Source organism: Hylobates moloch, unplaced genomic scaffold, assembly GCF_009828535.3.
Source record: "Hylobates moloch isolate HMO894 unplaced genomic scaffold, HMol_V3 SCAFFOLD_1, whole genome shotgun sequence".
NCBI classification, from domain to species: Eukaryota; Metazoa; Chordata; class Mammalia; order Primates; family Hylobatidae; genus Hylobates; species Hylobates moloch.
Window position 1 is genome coordinate 230,327,706 of NW_026652276.1, and position 26,241 is coordinate 230,353,946.

General features: G+C 46.9%; 2 protein-coding genes and 1 long non-coding RNA gene across 8 annotated transcripts in view; 1 reads left to right on the forward strand and 2 right to left on the reverse strand.

Moving 5' to 3' along the window:
* Positions 1–25,321, reverse strand: part of ZNF777 (zinc finger protein 777) — a 66,819-nt gene extending 41,498 nt beyond the window's left edge. The window contains exon 1 of the mRNA XM_032762087.2: positions 25,120–25,321. The gene's annotated coding sequence lies outside the window, so the exon portion shown is untranslated. The remainder of the gene's footprint in view (positions 1–25,119) is intronic.
* Positions 491–25,160, reverse strand: ZNF746 (zinc finger protein 746). 6 transcript variants are annotated; one of them, XM_032762096.2, is made up of 7 exons: positions 25,032–25,160; positions 21,792–22,091; positions 21,577–21,658; positions 20,448–20,561; positions 5,197–5,388; positions 4,565–4,690; positions 491–3,160 (listed from the first exon to the last, which is right to left on the reverse strand). In XM_032762096.2, the coding sequence occupies exons 1-7, from the start codon at positions 25,053–25,055 to the stop codon at positions 2,067–2,069; spliced, it is 1,932 nt and encodes a 643-aa protein (XP_032617987.1). In that variant the 5' UTR covers positions 25,056–25,160; the 3' UTR covers positions 491–2,066. The 6 variants fall into 6 exon arrangements, with proteins under 6 accessions (XP_032617987.1, XP_032617985.1, XP_032617983.1 ...); XM_032762094.2 differs by having other exon boundaries at positions 491–3,163; XM_032762092.2 differs by having other exon boundaries at positions 21,577–21,703.
* Positions 2,493–19,592, forward strand: LOC131381201 (uncharacterized). Its single transcript, XR_009209766.1, has 3 exons — positions 2,493–2,637; positions 4,253–4,511; positions 19,105–19,592. It is a non-coding gene; the product is annotated as an uncharacterized LOC131381201 (long non-coding RNA).
* Positions 25,322–26,241: the final 920 nt, after the last annotated feature.

Below are 26,241 nucleotides of genomic sequence, written 5' to 3' on the forward strand. Positions count from 1 at the left end.
GGCTGAGGCAGGAGAATCACTTGAACCCAGGAGGTGGAGGTTGCAGTGAGCCGGGATTGCACCACTACACTCCAGCCTGGACAACAGAGCGAGACTCTGTCTCAAAACAAAACAAAACCCCAAAAAGATGCAAGAAGAAAGCATCCAACATCCATTTATCTTGGATACTCTGCAATTTTTCTCCCAGATTTTCCTATCTTCATGTATGTCATCTCAAATCATATACAACGTAATGACATAAACCATGTTTATATCCTGTTGGAAAGTGATTTGATGTGTTTTGATTCTCTCTCTAAATGTCACTTTTTCTTCACAGAGTCAAATTTCTCTGGAATCTTCCATTCCTAGTTCTCAAGGTCAGTTACCTGTCTGGGTCCAAGGTGACCAAGCCCAGGAGGGCACTAAGAAAGCTGACCGGACAGTCCCTTGGAGGGCATGTTTGGGGGCATCAGTGACAAAGACACATGCCTAGGAATGGAACCCAACAAACTGCCTTGGTGCTGGTTAGGTTTTATTTTAACAGGATGTTTTCTCTTATTTTTCAAAATATCAGTTATATCAATATTAGAAGTGTAAACAAGTACAAAATATACAGTACATAGAAACAATTTTCTTAACTAGTCTATCGCCTAATAAAAGTATGCATGAGGGGGCTGAATGAATTGGCGCTGCCAGGTCCCTCCCTCTGCAGGGGAAACAAAAGGACCGGTGGCTGCTTCAACAAAACAGGAATGGATATTTGTGTGGTAGGAACAGCACTGTGGTCGAATCAAGAAATCTGGGCCCACCTTTATGATGTTAGATGCGGGAATGAACAAGCCACTTGGCCCCCATACCCAGCCTCGCGAGCTGTGCCCTCTGAGAGTGCACACATTAAGGAGGCTGGGGCACAGGGAAGGCAGCTGCTACAAGCAGAAGTTCCTTTGAGGCCTGGTGACTGGACTCTTGTCGGTGTGGGACAAATATTTTAAGAGGGAAAACCTGGAAATCTCTGCTCCCCCACAATGATGTTCCAGTAGAATGAGGCGTCTTGTCTGTTGCTCTTCCCCACTCATGGCACACCACGTGTACCCACAGTGAGAGGCTGAGGTGTGTCCCCTCTGAGCAGTTTGCACCTCTAAAAAGAAATCCCTGTCCTGCTGCTTCCCAAGGTCACAGTAATGATCAAATTAGATGCATTTTGAAAATGAGAAACTACCACACAAAGTGAACAGGAGAAAGAAGCATCTCACGGAGTGGGAGGCAGCCCCAGGTTGGGGTGGGCGGCCAGGCTTTGCTCCTGGCTCTGCTGAGAGCTAGACGTTTGTGGTGCAGCTCCCCAGTTTCAGCTTCTCCATCTCGCCAGACCCAATGCTGTCATTTCAGACAACTCGTCCTTATGAGGCCAGGGAGTCACACACTAGGGGACACCACCAAGTGCCCTTGGGACGAGTACCGCAGATGGCCCAAAATAGAGAAAAGTTGGGGCCAGCACTTTTGGGGGGCCTTTTCAGGAGAGGCAAGCTGGGAAATGCAACTGCTACTCCCGGAGGGGTCCTTCCTGCTGCGCTGAGGTGTGCTCCAAGGGACCCAATGGCCCTCACTGCCCAGGGGCTTGGCGCGCTAGGCCCACTCAGCCCACCTGGGCAGAGCAGGGGCACACACGGGACCCCATCCCCAGGAATCAGTGGGCCAGGGGTCCCCAACTGGCCAACCTTCCAACACACTATCAGACTCAGTGAGATAGTGACGGAAATGCACGCCCTGAAAACCAAAAGTACCTACAAAATTTAAATGGCCCTATTACTATTTTCCAGCTTTTTCCTCAAGAATTAAAAAAAAAAAAGTTTGCAATTAAATTACTTAAAATTCTACAGCGCTCCCATTTCACAGAGAATTCTACTTGGTTTAGAGGTGGCAGCTGTCCTGGTGGATAGTTTCTCCTTCTCCAGTGATCATCAGTTCAGCAACTTGGACATTTTGGTTCTCCCCGTCCCGCGTCTGCCTGAAGCTTCCACGCCGCCCTGCTGCCTGCACACGGGACTTTTTACACGTGCCGCCGGCAGGGGCTATGGGGCTGGAGGCGCTCACATGTCCCCGCCATCGGTGGGTCCCAGGACGCTGAGGCCACAAGTCCAGTCAGTCACAAGGTCTGTGGAGGCCAAAGGTCCTTTGGAGGCAGGGCTCTTGAAGGGGTCAGGAGGTGCAGGCGGCGTCGGGAGTGGCTGGCCTCGGGCCGGGGTCTTGGCGCCCGCCGCATGGTTGCGCTGGTGCTTGCGGAGGTGGTCCTTGCGGATGAAGCTCTTGCCGCAGACGGTGCAGGTGAAGGGCCGCACGCCCGTGTGCGTTCGGTAGTGGTCAATTAGCTTGGAGCGTTCGGTGAAGCGCTTCTCACACTCGGTGCAGGGGAAGGGCCGCTCGCCCGTGTGCAGCATGCGATGGCGGATGAGGTGCGCGGGGCGCGTGAAGCAACGACCGCACTCCCCACACCGAAGGGCGCTGCCATCCCGTGCGCTGCCCCCACCGCTGGCGCCACCGCCGCTGCTGCTGCTGCCGCCACCGCCTGTGCCCGGGCCCGACCCGTCGGGCGCCCCGCAGCTGCGCTGGTGTGCGCTCAGGCTTACTTGCAGCTGGAAGCTCTTCCCACACGTGGCGCAGGTGAAGGGCCGGCCCCCGGGGGGCGCCGCGGGGTGCTTCTTCAGCCCTGGCTTGTGGCCAAAGCCTTTGGTCCGGCCAGGGTATTTACAGGGTTCGTTGAAGGCCCTTGGGGCCTGGCTGGGGTCCAAGACAGCCTCTCCGTTGTCCGGGGTGGAGTAGGGAAGCCCCTCGGGCCCCGTCCTCGGGTTCAGGCCCACCGGCGGTTTACACCGGAAATTCCAGCCCCACCGGATCCCTCCGAAGAGCCAGTCCCCAGGAGGGGTCTCCTCCTGGGCCACAGCAGGACTGAGCTCACCCATGTCCCTCTCAGGCCGGGCGGGCTCTCGCAGCCCCAGCACAGGGTCCTGGCTGGGGAAGGAGCTGCCCTGGCTTTCCCAGGCTCCTTCCTGGGCAGGACTAGGGAAAAACCGTGTGGCTTGCCCTGGTCCAAACAGGGTCCCGTGAGCCTCTAGGTCAGTAGGATGTACGGGTGTGGCCACCACCTCCTCTTCCTGGACTTCTGTTTTTATGACAATTTTTACATCTGCTGAGAAAGACAGAAAGACAGATACTGACCTGTCCCTTACCTGCTGAGCGAGCCACGATCTGCCACCATCATCTGCTCAGCAGCTGCGTGGCCAAACTCCACCCAGGCCCTCGTGGCTGAGCCCAGAAGGCAGCTCAGCAGGGCAGCCTGGTGGTTGTGAGGCTGCCTCTCCCCGGAGGACACCAGTGTTCTGGCACCTTCACCACAGGACAAGCCACCATCATATCTGCTCCCCAGGTTCCATTTTTCAGTTTGGCTGTTAAGGCTAAGCATGAATTGATCCTCAGAACGGAATTCAGACTGCTGCAGGCACTGTGCCCCACTGCAGTGCAAGGAATGGGGGTTCAGACAGCTCGGCCACATACCAGCTGTGGGCTGCAGGCAGTTCCTAACCCACGGCTCATCTGTGAATGCCCACTTCACTGGTGTGAGGATTAAACCAGACAACATGTCTGAAAGCACCTTAGTGAGCTATTTGACATGCAGCAGCATTCAATAAATGGACCCACTAGCTAATGATACAAATATCAGTGAGTAGGAATGTGTTTGGCCAGGTGCGGTGGCTCACACCTGTAATCCCAGCACTTTGGGAGGCCAAGGCAGGCAGATCATGAGGTCAGGAGATTGAGACCATCCTGGCTAACATGGTGAAATGCCATCTCTACTAAAAATATGAAAAATTAGCTGGGCATGGTGGCGGGCACCTGTAGTCCCAGCTACTCAGGAGGCTGAGCAGGAGAATGGCGTGAACCCGGGAGGCGGAGCTTGCAGTGAGCCGAAATCGCGCCACCGCACTCTGCCTCAAAAAAAAAAAAAAAAAAAAGAATGTGTTTGATTTTATATAAGCGTACTTCAACTTCACATTCTGAGGTTTCACATCAGGGATCTTGGCTATTAGCACGTTTTTTGGGTACTAAAATATGACGTTATTAAAGTAACAGGTGACTGGTCTTCAAAACAGAAGTAAACAGAAAGCTAATAGATAAATTTGGTGGTGGTTCTTCTGAAATTGGCCTTCAGACACCTGTCTTTGGTAGTACCAATATCTAAGAAGTGATTTCAGTTCGATTTTGTTTTCTTCCACGCCAGAGAGAAGCCACAGTTGCTTAAGCTGGGGAGGAGGTATATCCTTCAAGAGATCGGCTTATTAGAATAGACCACTTAACACCATATGAAAAAGCAACAGACTGAAACATGGATGTCCTCAAGAAGGGCTGCTGACGCCTATGATTTGGGAAGGAGATAAAGAACAGAATGTGCAAAGGGTCATAAGAGTGCAGACACCCTAATGTCTGTTGGCTGGAAGGTCAGAGCAGTTCACCAGTGAAAATGGGACGCCTGGACCCAGGTACTCCCCACAGGCAAGCATGGCCCTTCCCTTCCTCCTCTCGCCACCCGTACCTTCCGTGGAGGCTGCTGTGTTGAGCTTCAGGGTCCCGTCCGAGCATGCTGAAGAGGGATGGTGGGGAGGGAGATCCGCCTGCCAGGAGGTGGGCGGGATGGTGGTGGAAAAGTTGGAATGGACACCTGCGGTAAGGGGAGAGCAGAGCCAGTGGGTTAGGGGACGGATGGGGAGGACAGAAGACTGTTGGGGAGGAGAGCAGGCTAAACTCTGAGGTCCCCCCACTGGGGGCTTTTCTGAGTGAGCACGAGGACCCAGCCTCTCTGAACCCAGTGTCTTTTGTCCCCCTTTCTGAGGCACTGAGAAGCTCAGGCATCATCCCACGGGCCCCTCTCGAATAGAGGCAGCCAGCGACTTCCATGCCCAATGCTGAGGCAGGAGGAGCGGCCGCACGGTGATATAGGGGCCACTGGAATAGAACCAGAGAGACACCCAGGGACAGCATCAGCCACCCGAGACAGGCTCGAGACCAGTCCTTTAGTACAGTCCTACCTCAAGATGGGAAAATTTCTGAAGTTGTCAGGCCAGAAGTGTTGAGGGCCCACAGCTCCCCCATGCTGCCACAAGCCCTCCCCTGTCCCTCCCATGATTCCTGCAACTTGTTCCTTATGTCCCCGTCTCAGTCACTTACCAGAGGTGGCATCCGTGGAGATGTCTCCTGCTCCGGAATCCAGCTGGCTGAGGCCCCAGGGCTCCTCCCCGATATCTGGCTGCCCAGCTGCCCACGCCTCCACGCCTAGGGCCTGCTGCTCCTGGAGCTGGAGCTCACCCTCCTGCTTGATCTGCATCAAGAGGTCTGGGGCGGGAACTGGGGGACCCGAGCCTAGGAAAGGGAGTGAGTGTGAGGATACAGCATCACGGCCCCTCAGCCCTGGGGCAGACACGCACCCAGCCGGAGAGGTAGACGCAGGGGCCTTACAAGGGTCCAACAGCAAAAGAGCCTGGTGGGAAGGGAGGCAGCAGCAAACAGGATGGGAGCCTGGGGCAGAGCCTGAGGTCACATTGTATTGGGAATGCGGGTAGGGTAGGAAAGGGTGAGGTGGGGGAGGGGAAGAATACACAAGTACATTCTCAGGGCTAGGCTGCTGGTCCAGGGGGAGACTGAGTTGCCCTGGGGATGGCCTGCCCTCACTTGAAACACAAGAAATGCTGGACAAAAGTGAACCCCAAGTCCCCCCAAAACCTTCCCCCCCTCATATATTTAAGTGAGTACAAAAGAAAAGATCCCAGAGGCAAGAATGACAGAGAACACACAAAGTCAATCAAGAGTTACAGTGGAAGGCAAGTGACCTAGAGTTGGAGTAGGATACAGGCCTTAGGGGCTGGGCTTTCATGTCCATGTGAGGTTGGGAGTGTGGCCGAGCCGCCTGCCTGAAGCCATGAGCCATAGGCTCTGGCCTGTCTGTGAGATGGGGACTAGGAAAACTCCATCTGCCTGCAGGAGCCACCAGGAAGCAGCCTACTTGTCCAGGGCTATGTGTGGGAAAGAAACCCATAAAAACTTGGAATCCCATGTCCACACAGAATTCACACTACCCACACGGGCAGACACCATAAACTGAGAAATTCACAGAAAAATTGGCTGAGAGCCATGGCAACTCAGGAGGCCCCAGCATGGGCAAATGCAAATCTGCCTCAGAGGGGCACCCACACAATGCAGTCCACAGGGGGCTCCTAAGGGAAAACTAAAACCAGAAGAAAAACTAAAACTTACAAAACAGAAGAGGTGCCAAATGGCCATGAGAGTCATGGCAGAGTTCACTCCCAAGAGCTACAGAAAAAAAGGAGAGGCTGAATGATACAGTAACCTAAGTATGTCTAAGATCATCAAAGAGATAAAGAACAGAATCTTTAAGGCAAGAACAGCAAATTATTTTGAAAAAGGTAGATGTGAAAAAGAACTCAACATTCTAGAAATGACAGAGGCAGTTGTAGAAATGAAGAACTCAAATGGATGGCTCTGGCTCAACAACAGACTGAACACAGCTAGAGAGAATATTAGTGACTTGGGAGAGAGATCCAGGGAAATAACCCAGAGTACAACATTGAGAGATAAAGAATGAAAAATATGAAAAAGTTAAGAGACATGGAGGACAGAATGAGAAATTCCAACACATGCTGGTAGAAATCCCAGAAGAAGCGAATGGAGAAATGAGTAATGGCAATAGGTAAAGAAATAATGGTTGAGAATTTTCCAAAACTGAAGGCATTGTAAGTCCACAGTTTGAAGGAACAGACCAATTCCCAAGTAGGTAATAAAACAAACAAACCTAGACAACATTCATGTGAAATGGAACCACAGCAAAGACAAAGAGAAAAATCTTAAAAGGTACCCAAGAGAAAATAATGACATTCGGACTAGATATTCTTCAGCAACTAGGATATCAGAAGATAATGGAATATCTTCAAATGTTGAGAGAAAACATCTGTCAACTCATTTTATGAGGCTAAGACAATTTTTATTGCACAAACTAGAGGGGTAATATATGAACAAATTTAAAAAATAATCTCATATATGAATAGATATACAAAGATTCTAAATGAAAGAATTACAAATCAAACTCAGCAATATATTTTCAAAAAAGAAAAAGACATAATATATTATGAACATATTGGGTTTATTCTGAGAGCTCAAGGATAACACTAGAAAATATAATATTATAACGAACAAAGATAAGATTAATAGCAAAAACAATATAATCATCTCAACAGATGTAAAAACAGCATTTAGCTCTTCTATTTCTGACATATGGCTGGCTAGATGTGCAGAGAAACAGAAATTCCTCCCAATGTGGAATATCTAAAATTGCTGAGTAGGCTGGGTACAGTGGCTCATGTCTGTAATCTCAGCAGTCTGGGAGGCTGAGGTGGGAGGAGCTCTTGAGTCCAGGAGTTTGAGACTACAGTGAGCCATGTTTGTGCCACTATACTTCAGGCTGGGTGACAGGGTGAGACCCTGTCTCAAATAAACAAACAAAAAAAGCCAGCCTAGGCAACATAGAAGACCCTGTCTCCACAGAGGGGAAAAAAAAAGTTTAAAAAAAAAGTTAGCCAGGCATGGTGGCATCCCCTGTGGTCCCAGCTACTCAGGAGGCCCATTGTGGCCCAAAAACTTCCAAGTCAAGACTGTAGCTTGAAGTGGTCCTAAGTCTGCACTGGCATCAGATGACCAGCTGAGGAACATACACACATTCTCAGGAGGAAAACATTTTAAACATAGCTTTCAAATAATCAATGAGCTCACAATTACACATCACCATCTCAAGAAAACCAGCACCACAAACTCAGTAGAAATCATGAACTGGAGAATATGACCCATGACTTTGGATATTAAAATTATCATATAAAGAATATAAAGTTCAATTATTTACAGAAATAAAAAGGCGGAGTGAAAGTATGAGGAAATAAGACTATCAAAACTGACCAAATTTTGAAAAAGAATCAAATGTAACTTTAGAATGGTAAGAAAAAATAACTGAATTTTTTTTTTTTTTTTTTTTTTGAGACGGAGTCTCGCTCTGCTGCCCAGACTGGAGTGCAGTGGCGCGATCTTGGCTCACTGCAACCTCTGTCTCCTGGGTTCAAGCAATTCTCCTGCCTCAGCCTCCCCAGTAGTGCTGGGACTACAGGTGCACGCCTCCAGGCCCAGCTAATTTTTATGTATTTTAGTAGAGATGGAGTTTTACTGTGTTGCCCAGGCTGGTCTCAAACTCCTGAGCTCAGGCAATCTGCCAGCCTTGGCCTCCCCAAGTGCTAGGATTACAGGTGTTGAGCTACTGCGCCTGGCTAATAACTGAAATTTTAAAATCCAATATGTAGGTTAAACAACAGAATGGAAATGACTGAATGGTGAATAGTGAACTAACTAGAAGATAGAAGAAATTATTCCAACCTTAACATAGAGACTGAGCTAAAAATATAAAGAGGGGTTCGAAGTTATAAAGGATAATATGAAAAAGTTCCAGAATAAAAGGTTAGAGAGAAAGGGGGCAAGGCAAAATTCAAAGAGGGAAGATAACACATTTTCCCAAACTGGGGAAACATTTCAGTGATTAAAGCAGGATAAAAGAAAATAAATCCACATCTAGACACATTGTATTAAAACTGCAGATCACCCAAGACAGAGACCTAAAAGCAGGGAAAGAAAAAATGCAGATCATCCACAAAGGAATCCTGATTAGACTGATGGCAGATTCTCAATAGCAACAACAAAAGCCAGAAAAAAGGGGCAAATTACCTTCAAAAGCTAAGAGAAAATAACACTCAAGCTAAAATTATGTCTTTCCACTACAGCTGTCCCTTGGTGTCAGTGGGGGATTGGTTCTAGGGCACCCCATGGATACCAAAATCCACAATACTCAAGTCCCTTATATAAACTGGTGTAGTATTTGCATATAACCCACACACACCCTCCTGTACACTTTAAATCACCTCTAGATTACTTATAATACCTAATACGATGTAAACGCTATATAGATAGTTGTTACACTGTATTGTTCAGAGAATAATGACAAGAAAAAAGTCTGTATATGTTTAGTAGATACCTTTTTTCCTGAATATTTCAAATGTGCAGTTACTTGAATCCACAAATGTGGAACACATAAATACAGAGGACTCACTGTATAGGGATGGAATAAAGATATTTTCACACATATAAACACATATAAACTCATATACACACACAAACTGAGGGTTCATTACTATCAGACCCACAAAAAAAAACTTCTAAAGGAAGAAAAAATTTCTAAAGATTCCTCTATAACAATAGAAATAGAATACATAACTGTCAAATTAATTTAAAATAACAATAGTTTGAAAAGGAGAAAACCTAAATGAATAATTCCCAAAGGAGGGGCAGGAAAAATACAGAAAAGGCAGAACTAAAGATTAACAGCACAATTTAAGATGGTAAAAAGAATCCAAATAAACTAATAACCATAACCAATGTAAATGGTCCAGACCAGAACTAAGAAGAAAAAAGAATGTGAACCACATATCTAATTTTAAGTATTCTGGTAGTCATGTTAAAAAAGTACGAACAGGTGAAATAAATTTTAACAGTAAATTTTATTTAGCCCAAGATATAAAAAATGTTACTTCAACATATAATCAATATAAAATGATTTATATTATTTTATACATGCATATTTTGTACACATGGCTTGTTTTTGTACACGGTTTTTGAAATGCGGTATGTATTTTATCCTTACAGCACATTTCACGTGCTCAGTAGCTACAGGTGGATAGTGGCTACTGTTTGGATATTTAAAAGGTAAAGGTAAAGATTTTCAGACTAAAACCAAACAAATCCCCCAGCTATCTGCTGTTTACAAGAGACATACCTAAACAGAAGGACGCAGAAAGCAATGTAAAAGAATTAAAGATGTACTAAGCCAGAACAATGTGAAGAAATGATGTAGCTATACCATATCACATGAAATAAACTTTGAAGGTAAAAATATTCATAGAAATAAAAAAGAATTACTGCATAATAGTAAACTAACCAGGAAGATAAAATAATTCTAAGGTTTTTTTTTTTTTTTTTGAGATGGGAGCCTTGCTCTGCTGCACTGGCTGGAGTGCAATGGTGCAATCTCGGCTCACTACAACCTCCACTTGCCAGGTTAAAGCAATTCTCCTGCCTCAGCCTCCCGAGTAGTTGGGATTACAGATGTGTGCCACCACGCTTGGCTATTTTTTATATCTTTAGTAGAGACAGAGTTTTGCCATGTTGGCCAGGCTGGCCTCAAACTCCTGACCTCAGGTGATCCACTCATCTCAGCCTCCCAAAGTGTTAGGATTACAGGCGTGAGCCACCACACCCAGCCAATAACTCTAATTTTTTAAGCTTATCATATAGCTTCAAAATAATAAAGCAAAACTGATAAAACTCTAGGGAGAAATGAGCAAATCCATCTTTACAGTGGCAGATTTTGATATATCTCTCTGTAATTGATAAATCTAGCCAACTAAAGGTTATATAAAATTTGACCAACTCTACTAACAAACCTGATTAAAGGGACCTAAGCAGATTCCAAACACAGAGAAAACACAAGCTTTTTAAGCTACAGAGCGTTAAGGAAAAATGAACACTTTCTAGGTCATAAAGCAGACTTCAGCAAAATTTAAACGACTAGTATTTTACACACTGCATTTTCTAGCTACAACACAATTAAGTTTGAAATCAATAACCCCCATACATACTAAAATTTTAAAATATATTGCTTTCTAAATAATCTGAGTCTAAGAAAAAAACTGCAATGAAAATTAGAAGATTTCTGGAACCCAATATTAATGAAAATATTATCTATCAAAATGTATGGGCTACAGCTACAATGGTACTTAGAGGAAATTTTATAGCCTTGTATGTTTATATTAAAAAAGATAACGCAGGGGCCAGGCACAGTGGCTCACGCCTGTAATCCTAGCACTTTGGGAAGCCGATGCGGATCACGAGGTCAGGAGATCGAGACCATCCTGGCCAACATGGTGAAACCCCATCTCTACTAAAAATACAAAAATTAGCTGGGTGTGGCGGCATGTGCCTGTAGTCCCAGCTACTCAGGAGGCTGAGGCAGGAGAATGGCTTGAACCCGGGAAGTGGAGATTGCAGTGAGCCAAGATCGTGCCACTGTACTCCAGCCTGGCGACAAGCGAGATTCCGTGTAAAAAAAAAAAAATAAAAAAAAAAATAACACGGGTCAAAAATTAATGGGTTAAGCAGTCAATGCAAGACATTAGAAAATAACATTTAAGAACCTTTTCAAAAGTAGAAGGAAATAATACATATGAGTATCATAAATTAATAAAAGAGAAGACAAAGATAGAATACAGTTAGTCAAAGTTGGTTCTTTGAAGAGACTATTAAATCAATTCACCTCTAGCAAGATTATCAAGAGAATGGGAGAGCACCAATAACCAATTGGAAGAATGAAAAAGGGAACATATTGATAAATGCAGCAGAGATTTAAAAGATATAGAGGATATTATGAATGTTATTCCAAGTAATTTGAAAACTCTGGGGAAACGGACAAATTCCTAGGAAAATTTCAACCTGCCAAAACTAAAGAAGAAATAGAAAACCTGAATAGTCCTATAACTAAAATAAATTAAATCGGTAGTAAAAAATCCTCCCCACCAAGCAAACTTAAGGCTCAGGTGGCCCCACTGGTGTTTTCTACTAAACGTTCAAGGAATAGATAATTCCAACATTACAAAAACACTCTGAAAATTAAAAACAGAATGAATACATCATAGCTCCTATTTTTAATACCAAAACCAGACAAAAACAGTCTGAGAAAAGAAAATTACAAGCCCATCTCATCCATGAACAAAGATTCAAAAATCCTAAACAAAATAATTAGCATACAGCAATGTTCATAAAGGATCATGACAAAGTTAGGTTTATTCCAAGACTGCAAGGTTGGTTCGACATTAGAAAGTAACATAATTTACCTCACTAGCAGGTTAAGGAGAAAAAAATGTATAATCATCTCAATGGATACCAAAAGAAATATAAAATTCAAGTCATTACTGTTAGAAACACCTAGCCAACCACAGACATAGGAAACTTCTTTAGCCAGATAAAGGGTATTTGTAAACAAAATCTTTAGCAAATATTATACTCAATGTGAAAAGTTAAAAAGTGTTCTCTTTAAAATCATGAACCAATAGGACACAACATTTCTATTTAAGGATTTTCTGGGAGTTCTCAGTCAACACAATAAAACAAGAAAAAAAACCCTAAATATTTAAAAAATTATTACTCATAGATATGATTAACTTTTCAGAAAATCTGAGAATGATTAGACAATTAATAGAAAGGTTATTAGCATTAATGAAAATTTTAGTAGGGTGCCTAGATTATTATCAATAAATGAAAGACAACTACATTTTTATATATTAATACTGTGAGGTTTTTGAGAAAGCCTATCAATTACAATTTTTCTTCCTTATGAAGGGTCTTAACAAACACAGAAATAAAACAAACAGGTGAAGCTAATCTATTTTTATTGCTGATAATTCAGCGCATAATTCTGCATAAAGGGCAGAGACATTGGAATGAGTTCTTGTGATAGGAGAAAAAGCATTTGGAGAGGGGTATCCTCTGCCCTCAAGTCCCCAACAGCAACAAACAGAAAATGCAAGTTAAAAAAAGATACCACTGACAAAAGCGATTTAAAAAAAAAAATAACCTAGGAATAGATCTAACAAAATATGTGCAAGACCTTAATATAAAACTTCATTGTGACATTATAGACAAACCAAATGGAGTGACTTAGGACATTCACAGATAACATAACTGAATATAGTAAAAGTGTCAATTCTCTCCAAAATGTTAATAGATGGAATGCAATTGCAACCATAACCCCAAATGGAATTTTTCATGGAACTTGACAAGGCAATTGGAGGGTTTATCTGAAAGAGCAAAGGAAAAGAAGAACCAAAGTGCAGTGAAAAAGAAGCAGGGTCTCCACCTCATAGCACCACAAAAGTCCATTTCTGAAGGATGAAGAACTTGAACATGAAAGACGAACTCTGAAAACCTTTAGTAGGAAATATGAGAAGGTGCACTGGTGTACTACAACATTGAAGAACGTAAACATTTCTTAATTGTTTAAGACACAAAAAGGACAAACCATAAAGGAAACACTAGTAAATCCAAGTACTTTAAAATGAAAAGCATCTGTTCCTTAAAATATACCACAAATGGAGAAGATAACGGCAACACACATAGTTGACAAAAAGGTTAATATTTAGAATATGTAAAGAACACTTACAGGCCAGGCATAATGGTTCATGCCTGTAATCCCAGCACTTTGGGAGGCTGAGGCAGCAGATCACTTGAGGTCAGGAGTTCGAGACCAGTCTGGCCAACATAGTGAAACATTGTCTCTACTAAAAATACAAAAATTAGCTGGGCGTGGTGGTGCACACCTGTAGTCCCAGCTACTTGGGAGACTGAGTTAGGAGAAATACTTGAACCCAGGAGGCAGAGGTTGCAGTGAGCCAAGATTGCACCACTGCACTCTAGCCTGAGCAACAGAGCAAGACTCTGTCAACAAAAAACAACTTTAAAAAATGCAAAGAAGACATAAACACGCATTTCACAGAAGAGGAGGGACAAATGGCTCACCAGTAGAGGATGTAATGCTCAATCTTATTAATTAGGAAAATCCAAGTTTTAAACCATAAATTTTAAACCATTTCACTCCCACCAAATGGGCAGAAATAAAAACAGCATTTTCCAGGGTGGTGAGGATGAGGTGTGATTGGAACCCCCAGGCCCTCTTGGGGATATCAGTTGGTATCCCCACTTGACATCACCTGGAAAAGTTTGAATATGTGTCTTTTCTTTCCTATAACCCAGCAGTTCCACTCCTGGATCTACACCTAGAGAAGCTTTTACATATGCATAAGAATGTTCACAACAGCAAAAAAAAAAGAAAAGAAACGAAACAACACAAGCACCCACCAATGGTAGAAGGAATAAATACATTGTGTTATGGTCATAAAATACAAAACCGTAAAGTGGTGAAAATCATGAAAATGAATGAGCTACAGCTATACTACATTAACATGGATGGCTCTCAAAAACATAACGGCAAATGAGAAAAGCAGGTTAAGGAAGAACATATGTGGTATGATTCCATTTATAAAAAGTTCAAAAGCAGATAAAACTAAATGTGTTACTTAGGATACATACTGAGGGAATAAAAATGTAAAGAAAGGCAAGGGACTCTATTTCTGAATTTTCAGTTTATGTATACTATAAGAGGAAGGAAGGGGTGTGATCAGGGAAGGATGGGGGTCCAGGAGGTTCAAGCTGTGGTATCTCTCTCATGCTGGGTGTTGGGAATACGGGGTTTACTACCAATCTCTAAACATCACGTGAATTTTGTTCTGTATGTATTTTGTTTGTTATGTATAATACACAGTAACAATGTTGTAAAACAGGGGTCCCCATGCCCCGGGGAACCTGGACTGCACAGCAGGGGGTGGGTGGAAGACGAGCAAGTGAAGCTTCATCTGTATTTACAGCCACTCCCTATCGCTGGCATTATCGACTGAGCTACGCCTCCTGTCGGATCAGTGGTGGCATTAGAGTCTCACAGCAGCGCGAACCCTATTGTGAACTGTGCATGCGAGGGGTCTGGGTCACACTCCCTTCTTATGAGATGCAACAGTTTCATCCCCAAACCATCCTCCCGGTCCCCCATTGGTGGAAAAACGGTCTTCCATGAAACTGGTCCCCGGTGCCAAAAAGGTTCGGGACTACTGTTTTAAAAGAAACAAAACACAGTATTTTTAAAAAGGAAAAAAACAGCATTTGATACAATATAACAATTGTTCACAATAAAAACTTTTGGGTAGCGTGGTTAGTAGGAAATGTCTTTAACAGTATTTTCAAAAGCCAAAGGCAAAAATCATACTTAGGGCTGAAACTCTAGAAATATACCTTGTCCACAGACAGGATGCCACTATCACTGCTGCTATTCAACAATGTCCTAGTCAAACTGCGAAATAAGAAAAATAAATTTATAAAAAGCTAAAAAAAAAAAACAGACACAATCTTTGTGTGATTTGTAGAGGATATAATTAACTACATAAAAAATCCAAGAGAATATATAAAGAAACAAACTATTAGACATGAGAGCAAGATTTTTTTTAATAAACAAAAGTCAACAGCATACCCGTACACCTGCAATAACTAATACATGTAATAAACTGTAAAAATCCCATTTATAATGAAAAACAACTATCAGAAGAAAACTGTAAAATCTTATTCAAGCACATAGAAGCCTTCAATAAATGAGTGTTCCAATGAGTAGAAAGGCTAATGTTGTCATGAAAGCAATTCTCCAGATATTAGACTGTAAAGTCAATGCAATTCCAATCAAATTTCCAACAGGATTTTCTTAGGAACTTGACATACAGATCCCAAAATTCACATAAAAGAACAAAGATCCAAGAATAACCAAGACAATTTTTTGAAGAACAAGCAGAGAAGGATTAGTCTACTAGATATCAATGCTTATTATGAAGCTAAAAGAGCAAGGTGTTGGTGCAGAGACTGACAAAGAGACCAATGACACAGAAGCAGGCACCCAGAAACTGCCTTGTGCACAAGCAGAAACCAGCTCAGGACAGAATCGCATCACAAATCAGTGGAGAAAAGCTAACACATTCAGCAAACTTTGTTGGAAAATCAGTCCATCGTTGTGGGAGAAAAAACTGAAACCCTCCCTTGCAAGCTACACAAATTTTAATTCTAGATAAATTAAAGATTTAAATTTGAAAAGCAAAACCTTTAAAAATTTATAAAAAAATAGAGAAGAGTATCCTTCTGACCTTGAGTGAGGTAAGCAAGGATATCTCACTACAGAAAAAGCACAGATCATAAAGGAAAAGACTGACATGTTTGACTCTTTCAACAGTGAAAACTTCCATACAAGAACTACAACGTTAAAGACCTACCACCGACAAGGAGAAAATGTTTGTAATGCAAATAATAGACAAAGGATTCGTATCTAGAACACATACAAAGAAGCCCTGAATCAAGAAGAAAATGAAGAATATCTCAATAGAAAAACAGAAGACAATTCACTGGAGAAGCAGCCAAATCATCATATGAAAAGGGCGTGCAACTTCACTAACAGTAAGGAAAATACAAGTTGAAATGAGAGGCCATCTCACTCCCATCAGGTTGGCAAAAATGTAATTATGGAAATTGGACAGACGTTAGGAAGCAAGTTCTAGGAGCACCCGCTGGCACTGGGTACCCCTGGGGAGGGCCATACAGTAACGGAAGAGATGAAATCAAGCCTACGACGTGGTGAGGCCATCGCTGGGTCTACTCCCTGGAGCGGCATCCCCACAGGGGCACAAAGAAACAGGCGCAAGAACGCTCACTACAGTATTGCTTGTGAGAGTGAACAATCAGAAAAAGATTAAGTGCCAATCAGTGGAAGAATGGAAAATAAATTACGATATAGTTGCTTCTGGAGTATTAAGCATCTGTTAAAATGAATGAACTTGATCTATATGTATCAACATGGATAGGTCTGAAATACAGAATAATGAGTGATAAATATAATGACATCTATGCAATTTTCCAGAACACAAAAAACCATATTATATATTGTTTACAGCTACCAAAGTACACAGCAGACGTTTTAAAATGTGGATATAAAGAATAAACAGAAAATTCCTAGGGAGGCCTGGGAGACCTAAAAAGGGATTTAAATGGTATCAGAAATACATTATTACACACACACACACACACACACACACACACACACACACACACGTTTTAAATTTTGAAACAGCATACATTCAGCAAATAGTTATTGAATTCCTACTCTGTACTAGGCAATATTCTAGGTTCCTAGAATGATTAAACAGATAAAAATTTTTATACTTTTGAAATTGACATTCTAATGGACATATGATGAATCTATGAATAGGAGACATATATATTACGTGACGCTGTCTAACACGGAAGACCCAATGCAGGAAAGTAGGCCCGGAGTCCTGGGTGGGGAGGGCCTGCAGTGTCGATGACAGGAAAGGCCTGCAGGTGGGACCTGCCTGAGGAGCACTCCCAGCAGAGGGCACTGCAAAGGCCTTGGCACAGGGCGGAAGGAACAGCACCAGGGATGGTGCAGCTGGGCAGACAGTGAGAGAAAAGTGGAGGAGGTGAGCCGACGGTGCGGGTCAGATGGAAAGCCAGGACTTGGGTCTAAAAGGTATCACTCTGCTGGGCTGAGACGAGACTCTGGGGGATCAGGGCAGGAGGAGAGGGGCTGGCAGGAGATGATGGGCCTACGTGGCAGAGTAGAGGGGACAAGGCCAAGGAAGAAGACAGACCATTCAGCACCATGGAGGGCCCTGATAACCGAGGTGGGAGAGGTTTCGGTGGAAGGGTAACAGAGTGGGAGGGAAGGTGCAGGAGACAGCAAGTACAGATGTCCCCAAGGGGCTCTGCCACAAAGGTGAACAGAGAAGCGGGCAGTGGCTGCAGGGGTAGAGGTCAAGGCAGGATTGCTTGTATTGCCCTTGAGAAGGTGGCATGAGGTGGGATCTGGCGCCAGATCAAAGGTGGGCTTTGGCTGGAGGGTTGACAGTTTAGCAGTCACAGGAGTGAAGGCAGAGAAGGGAGCACAGGTACAGGCAGATGGCGTGGAGAGGGCTGTGCGAGTGGTGTGTTTTTCTTTAATTTAAAAAAAAGGATTAAAATATAAAACTGCTCTCAGTTGTGCACCATACAGAAACAGATGAGCTAGGTTTGGCCCTCAGCCACAGTCTGCTGGCCCCTGGGCTAAGGAGACACAGTGTGACTGCGTGGCAGAGTGCCCACTGAAGTCGCTGGTTGTGAATGTCACGTGACACCAGCAGCCAGCTTACCTGGTTCTCCGCAGCCACGTGCAGCTGCTTGGCTGCAGGTGCAGAACACCGATGGATTTCACCAGGTGGATAAAGTGAACAAAACGGGCAAGAGCACTGAGGCTGTGTGCAAGGGGGGACCACAATGGTGGGCATGGAGGGAAATGAGGATGAGCCAGGGCAGTGAAAAGGCAGCAGGGTCAATGGCTTGCAGGTCTTGAAGGACTGGAAAACTGCTGGAATCAGGACATCAGACGGAATTGAAGGGACGGCAGGAGGCGGCCAGGGAGTGGTGTGCTGGAGATGGAGATGGTGGGTATGGTGCAGTCACTGCCGTCACAGTCACGGATGGCCGTGGGATGGGTGGAGGGGGCACAGGACCATCAACAAGAAGGCTGCCATGGCCAAGACTGAGGGCAGGAAGAGTGATAAGATAGGGAAGGTCTGCAGAAGCAGCAAAAAGACAAGGCCTGAGACCCAAAGGCAGGTTCTCTAGAGAGGGATTGAGGCTGGCAGAGGCACAATCTGAGGGGTGAGGACCCTGTCCCTGGTGGGCCTGGGCTCAGAGGGAGGCAGGGAAGAGGATGACAAGCACTCAGAGGGCTGCAGTCCCCTGGAGCTCAGTCCGAGCAGGGAACACTCAGGACTCGGTGGGTCTGCTGAGCCCTGAGTCCCACAAGGCTCAATGGAGGGATGTGCAGGAGGTGAGGAGAACAGGAGGTGAGGTCTCACAAGGGGATGGGTCAGGCCAAATGTGGCAAGGGATGAGCTGGGAGTCCTGGCTTCTCAAACAAAGGGGACAGGGATAAAGGCCACACAGGATCCCTGCCGACAGGCTCAGAATGGACAGGGGAGTTTGTGTCTACTCATCTTGTCTACTGGTGGGTAGAGGCCACGGATGCTGCTGAACATCATACGATGCAGCCAGAGAGTGTTACGGGGTCTTACCAGCAACCAGCATATTTCCAGGTCCCTCTTTACTCTCATTTAATGATGCTGTGGAAGTGAGGGAAGCCTCCACACATGGTGTAAATACAACGAAACCCACCCACCCAGAACCTCCCACCCAGGCTAGGAAGCTGGACGCGCACGGGTTGTAACCCTCTTTTCCAGCCCAATAGTATGTGTTCTCAGCCATCTTTCTGTCCTCTAGCATTCAGCACTGTCCTTGACACCTAGAAGATTCTCAAAAATGCATCTGTAGAACTAAACCGTCAATGTCCTGATGACGACTAGCAATGCGGCCAGCCCGGAACATGCTTCTGCCCTTAGGAAAGTGCAAATCTGACTGAGATGAGATGACGAACATGGGGGATGCATTTAATTTCACACAAGTGGAGCACAGGAGGGCCTCTGCGGATCACCACCTTTCTCAGTGTCAGACGAAAGGGAAAACCAAGGCAGGTGGGACGGTCAAGGGTAGGTCTTCTGGAGGAATCAGGGGTTGAGCCTGCAAGAGATGTGGTCTCCCTGGTCAAATGACCCAGCAGGTCTTCACTTTAGGAATTTGGTCTTTCTGCTGTGTCCACCTGTCCTTCCCTTCACTTTCAAAGGTGCTGACTGGCTCCAGGGAAATCTGAGACACTGATATCTGGTAACCAGATTCACCTTAAATAAATGTGTGCTTCTAATAATACCAAACCGTAAGGCTGACCAATGTAGACCAAAGTAGCTCTACAACTGCTACTGGTTTAAATTAAGGTTGGTTCTTGGAGGCAAGGCTGACTCTTTGCACAGCTTTGAATTAATTTTGTTGTCAATATACAGCTGACCTTGAACAACACAGGTTTGAACTATGCAGGCCCACTTATAAATGGATTTTCTTCTGCTTCTGTCACCCCTGAGACAGTAAGACCAACCCCTCCTCTTCCTCCTCAGCCTACTCAATCTGAAGAAGACAATGAGGAGGATGACCTTTATGAAGCTCCACTTCCACTTAATGAGTAATAAATATATTTTCCTTTCCTTATGATTTTCCTAGTAACATTTTCTTTTCCCTAGCTTATTGTAAGTATACACTATGTAACACACAGAACATACAAAAGATGTGTTATTGACTGTTCATAGTATCAGTAAGGCTTCTGGTCAATAGGAGACTATTAGTAGTTAACTTTTTGGAGAGTCAAAAGTTATACATAGATTTTTGGCTGCGTGGGACTGGGGGCTGGTGCCCCTGGCCCCTGCGTTAAGGGTCAACTATGCTCCTGCCTTCCCTCTCAATGTCCTCCTCTCCCTCCCCTCATCTTGTGCCCTGCCTTTGTCTCTTCCTAAAAGATTAGGTTTGCCACCTGTTTCCCCGATAGAAAGCGTTCGTTTCTGGAGCATTAGTTGACTAAGGTAGAGATTAAAACCCAACTATGAAAAACTCAGACATAAAACCTGTAAGTTTCATGTTTCTCCTCGGCTCTCTCTGGAAAGATCACACCCTTCCTGGCCTTTCCGTCTCTGTTTCCCGCACATCACCTGATGCCTCCCTGGCCTTCTCCCAGCCCTTACCTGGACTGGGGTCCACAGGAACATCTGGAATCTTGGGGCCAGGGCGGCGCCAGTTGCAGGGCTCCTTCCCTTGTTCAATCTGGGAGAGGACCTCGGGCTTGGAGATGGCATAGTCTGAGGAAAGACAGAAGGTTAGTTTTTGTCACGTTCCAGTCAGAGCTGAGGACAGTCAGCCCGGAAAACCAACAATGGTCTAGAAACGAAATCTCCTGATCGTCATAGCGCAGTAGCTCTCAACCACGGCAATTTTGCTCCCTGGGGGCATGTGGCAAAGTCTGGAGACAATTCTGATTGTCGTGCCCAGGGCTGGGGGAGAGGTGACTGCCATCTGGAGATGCCCTGAGAGGCCAGGGCTGCTGCTCAACATCCTACGATGCAGAGGATGCCCCCAACACACAGAATCACCTAGTCCCAAATGTCAACAGTGCCGGGGTGAAGAAACTGCCACAGAGCGTGCACGTTAAACAGCAGTGCACTTGTGCTGATGAAACATAACCTCACGTCTGCACCTGCTCCTGCCCTCTCTAACAGGTCTCACTGCCCTCGGCTCCGGAGTCACACAGAAACCATTAGGAAGAGGAAGCCAGCCCAGGAAGAAACAGTCCAGGCCCTTCCTGGGCAGGATCAAACAAGGAGAAGAGCAGTAGCCCCAGGGGCTGAGGGAAGCAAAGTTTTGAGGCATGAAGAAAACATCTGCTGCAAGCAGCACCGTCTGCCCATGTTCTCCACTGACCTCGAGGCATGTTGCCATAACGGCCACGCATGTTTGTAGCAGAAGGCTGAAGGAAAGAGTCTTTCTCAAATGTGAGTCAATTACATACTGGATCTGAGAGTAGAAGGGGCCTTCCCCGCTCCAAGTCAGCAAGAACAGAAAGGTCCACATCCTGGGCCTGCGTAGCAGAGACGCCACCGCCATTCCCAGACTGGCATTCTGGGAAACTCAACACAGGGAGAAGGGAGCTTTTAACTCCATCACCCAGGGCTCATCTTTCACAAAAGGTAACAACTTGTAAGGTCAACAATGTTTCTGGTGATTTATATAACACTGACATGAAAACAACTATGTGGAGGGAGAAGTCTGAGGACTTGCAAAATCCCATTTAACAGAGAAATGAGTGTCAGGCCTTACCCAGGGAGACCAGTGTCTCGTAGTTGCCCCTCATCACGTGCTTGTAGAGCTCCTTCTGCCAGTCCTCCAGCTTGCCCCACTCCTGCTCGGAGAAATACACGGCCACATCATCAAAGGTCACGGGCACCTGGAACCACAAGTGTCACACTCGCTCACCCACCCGCTCACAGGTTTGGCCGCTTGGGCTCCCACACCCCAAGGCATCCCAGGGCTACCTTGGGGGACTCCCCCTTGCTGCCCGGGGGCAGCCGCAGGATCCAGAAGTTCCTGTTGCGCAGCAGGTTCTCCACGTTCTCCAGCCGCCTCTGCAGCAGCCCGTACTCCTGCAGCAGGGTCCCCAGCACGGCCCACTTGCCCTCCAGCTGGTTCCCGAACTCCACAGCTGTCTTCTCGCAGTCGGCCAGCTTCTTCTCAGCCATCCCGGTTCGACCTTCTAGGGAAAGCAGGCGAGCAGCCTGCGATTCAATCTTCCTCTCCATGGCCTGAATTGTGGCTGCCATTGTCCACGGAGAAATCTTTCAGAAACAAAAGAGAAACTGGCATCATTCATTCCATCCACTGTCTTCATTGAGCCCCTCTCTCCCTAGGCACGGGGGAGCTGGGCTGGGAGCCCATAGGTGTGGACAAGTGGGGCTATCCTGCACCACATGCCAGATCTCAGGTTGGCAATGCAGACCCTTATCACGGTGCTCACCACCCTACACAGTAATTTCCTACCCACGCCTACACTGTGGGCTCCCTGAACATTGTATTGCACCTTTTCACACCACGGTCCTTGACACATGGCAGGTACCCAGTGCAATTTTGCTACGTAAACAGTGACTTAGCATTGCTGGGCATTTTAGTGGAGAAATGGTAAACTGCAGATTTACTAGAGCCCAGCCTGCACCTCCCCTCATGATTACACAGGAACTGTCTACTGATGATGACCCAGCAAAAAAAAACAGCTGGTTCACTGAAACGGCACAAACAAGAGTATTGCTCAATTTTTCTTTTTCTTTTTTTTTTAAAGCATCTCATGTCCCCTTTTAACAAACATAAAAATCTAATGGCCAGTTCCTCTTCCCCCAGGACAGTCTCATTTTGTCACCTTCCCATCTGCTCCTCCCCCACAAGCTAAAATCCCCATGATTGCAAATCTCCATCAGTCCAGAGTTAGGCTTTTTGACACTGCCTGAGCACTACAAGATTCTTTCTCTTTCCCAGTTCCCACCCCCTCAAGGTAAAAATGATGGCCTCCAACATTTTTATAGCTGTACCAGGAGCAGTGACATACCCTGCAGTCTGGTGAGGAAAGTACATATATGCCACAGTTAGACTTGTATATGGGCAGCAACCATCTAATTAGAGATGGGGGGCTTCCCTGTCATTGGAAACGTTCACATGGCGTATTAGTGACCGGCAGCTGGGACAAGGAAGAATGGGCACATTTTGCGGTGGGTAGGGAGCTGGACTGTTTGAGCCACCCACATCTGAATGTGGGACCTACAGGGCAGAGAGGCACTCCTGGTATCAGGACCTGAGGATCAACACCTTCTTACAACATTCTGCAAAATAGTTCCTCAACAAAAGGTTGGTGACTATTTCCAAAATGAAGAAGTGGCTACTAGAAACCAGTGTGGATTCACTTAGAGAAAGTCACTGAGAACTAGAATGTGGATGGACAGCTAAAAAAATAGAGACAAAAGGAGAGTTTGAGCAGAGGGAGAAACAAACTTGTCTAGGACAGTGCTTAAGATACTGTCTATCTGGAAGGAAGCAGGACCCAAAAAAGGTAGGACTCTAAGGGGTCTTCAAGGCTGGGAGATTCTGGACAAGCTGAACTGTTTCTAGGCGAAAACCCCAATGTGGGTGGGAGTCTTGCTCTCAAGGAGTAGGTGGTCCCACAGCACCTGGGTGGGCTAGCGTGGTTCTGGGCTTGAGTACACCCTCCACCTAAGGCCACTGTTCCTTCCGTCACCTCTCCTTTCTCAGATCAATCCCTGTCACGTGATCCCAGACGCAAAGAGTTTACTCCAGAAGCTTCCTTTCAACTGGTCACCAGCTCCCCATCCACTGAAATCCTACCCATCCTCCACGTGCATTATTGCAGTCTTTGTGTGGCATGAAAGGGACCTCTGCATAAACTACTTTATTAAGAAAATATTGTCTTTTACTCATGGACAACAAGGTGCCTGGTTTTCTTACAATTCTGATGGGCCCAGGAAACTCTGTGTAAGGCCTTCACACTATGTGGTGGGCGGTGGCGACTGTGCGCTGCTCACTCCAGCCCAGCTTCTTACTGACAAGTGACTGGAATATGTGGGGCTGTCCTTGGACTCCTGCCAGGGGAGCTGAAACTCTTTGCTTGAGAGGAGCTGATGGTAAGAGGAGCCCGATCCCTCACCCACTGCCCACCCGCAGGATGAAGTCCAGGCATGCAAGCCCCTTCCTAGTCTCTCTCTGCAGACTCTTTTCCCACTGCCTCCAAACCAAAACCATCTTCTCCAGGCTCATGGACTCCTTTTGGTGCCTGTACACGCCCTGCACTGTCCCGTCTCTCTACACCTTTGCCCAGGCACTCCTCCCTCCCTGGAAGCACCACCGGTCTAGCTGGGCCTGAAATCCTAGCCTTCCCTAAAAGCCCGGCTCAAATCACAGAGGTGCAGAGCATCAGGCCAGGAGGGGTGAGCAGCGGTACCAAGAGGCCCCCTGACACTCCTTCCCTCGGAGCCCACCGCAAGCTTCCACCTGGGCGCCAGCCCTCACCCCTTTCTGTTTTGCACGATTATTGCCCGTGTACCTGTCTGCTTGGTCCTTGAAGACACAGCCACTGTGTGTCTTTTCACACTTTCCAGCTGGGTAATCCTGGGCAAGTTAAGTTCTCTAGGCCCCGGGTTTTTCTTTTGTATGACAGAGATTAACACCAGTACCCACCCCACAGGCTTGCTGGAGGACAGACTAACGCCTCAACAGGGCTTGTTGAAGTGCGTGGCTCTATATTCCCTTCCGCGCCGACCCCGGGAAGCTGGGCACGTAGTGGGTGTCGGTGTATGCGGATTCGAAGTCGGACACCTCCCAGGTGCCACCAGGCCGCTGCGGGGGAGATGGAGAGGGACCTACAGGCCGAGCGCCAGGCAGAGAAAGGAGCCGCGGGTGGGGAGGCACCCAGAAGGAGGGGACAGCGGCTGGGGCGGGGGCAGGAAGCCCCGGAGGGCCCAAAGAACTTGGCGTGGGGCGGCCCCGGCGCGGGGACAACCGTTCCGCCAGCGCTCGGGCTCGGCTCGGAGTGGGGGCCCGGCCGACGTGCGCAGTAGGCCCCGGCGGACCCCGCGCCCCATTCGCGGGAGCCCCAGGCCCGGTGGTCCGGCCCGGACCCCAGAACCCCTCCCCAGGGCCTGCGGCGCCGTGTGCCGGGGCCGGGCCGCCTGGGGCCCCCCAGGCCGCGAGTCCGTGCGCGCGCGGGTCGCCCTTACCGGAGCCGCGACCGCCTCGGCCATGGCCCTGCGCTGTCCCGCCCGGCCCGGAGGAAGTCGTCGCCGCCGCCGCCGCGCGCGGCACCACGCAGGCCCGGCCGCCCGGTGCTCTCCGCAGGCGGCGCCTGCCTGGCCTTTCCTCTGCCGCCGCTCCTCGCTGGCTGCCCCTGCGCCGCGCCGCCCGCAGTCGCGCCGCCTCCGTCAGCGCCCGGCCGGTCCACACTGCATCCTGGGAGCCGGCGCCGCGGCCCGGCCGACGAAGGCCCGTGAGGCTTCCTGGAGGCAGCGCGGCCGCACAGCCCCACCTGCAGCCTGAGAGGCGAACGGCAGGCGCGGTGCCCTTCGGCCCGCGGCCCCGCCCAGCCCCGCCCGCGGGGCCCGACGGGAGGACCTAGCGACCCCGGGCCGACCCCGCGACCCCTGCCGGACTGCCGAGCGCGGGGAGATGTCACTGCGCTGGCCCCGCGGCCCAGCCCGAGGACTTGGTTACCGAAAGGGTCCCCCTCATGGGACCCGCCTGGCCGCACCCGCGGGCGAGCACGGGCTTCCGGGCAGGGCGTCCCCCGGGTAACCAAGGCCAGGGCGGCCCCCTCGCCCTGGGAGGCCCGGCTCCCCTTCCCCCGCCCCAGGGGCACTTCTGCTGCCCGAGGTCCTGGGTCTGGAGGTTTGGGCTATTTTGGGGAGATCAGATGTAACTCATGCCCACCTGTGTTTGACATGGAATAAATACTTCCAACAACAGGAATATAGTTCGGTAAACCCCGGTAGGCAGCCACTTAGCATTTTCTGTAATGGGTTTATTACAGTAAATATTTTTTAATGGCATGAGCAATGGAACGCAATACCATCATTTAAAATTATTTCGGTGAAGGTCTTGGTAAGGACAGATGTTCATGATGTTTTAAGAGAAAAAGCCTGTCCAGGACAATCCTGTCTTTGCTTTAAAAATAACATTTTAAAACAATATAGGACATATGTAGCGTTATATACTGTGTACATGTATAATCATAGTTTTGAAAAGTTTGGAAGCATATATATCAACATGGCCTCAGTAGTTTCCTTTAATAGACCACAGGCCGTTTTTATGCCTTTTCTAATTTTTTCCAATTCATGTTTTTATTTTTCCATTAACAAGGATAGTATTTTTAAACAAGGAGAGAAAAATAAAAATTTAAATGTTCTCAAAGAGGCCAACCAGAGCAGGGGAAGG

Bases quoted from the DNA above. Each gene is read 5' to 3' on its own strand.
- ZNF746 (XM_032762091.2), bottom strand. From the start codon at position 25,055: ATGGCCGAGGCGGTCGCGGCTCCG. The intron at 22,092-25,031 runs GTAAGGGCGACC...TGTTTCTGAAAG, and splicing joins CCGAGGCGGTCGCGGCTCCG to ATTTCTCCGTGGACAATGGC. The intron at 4,691-5,196 runs GTAAGTGACTGA...CCCTTACCGCAG, and splicing joins CTCCACGGATGCCACCTCTG to GTGTCCATTCCAACTTTTCC.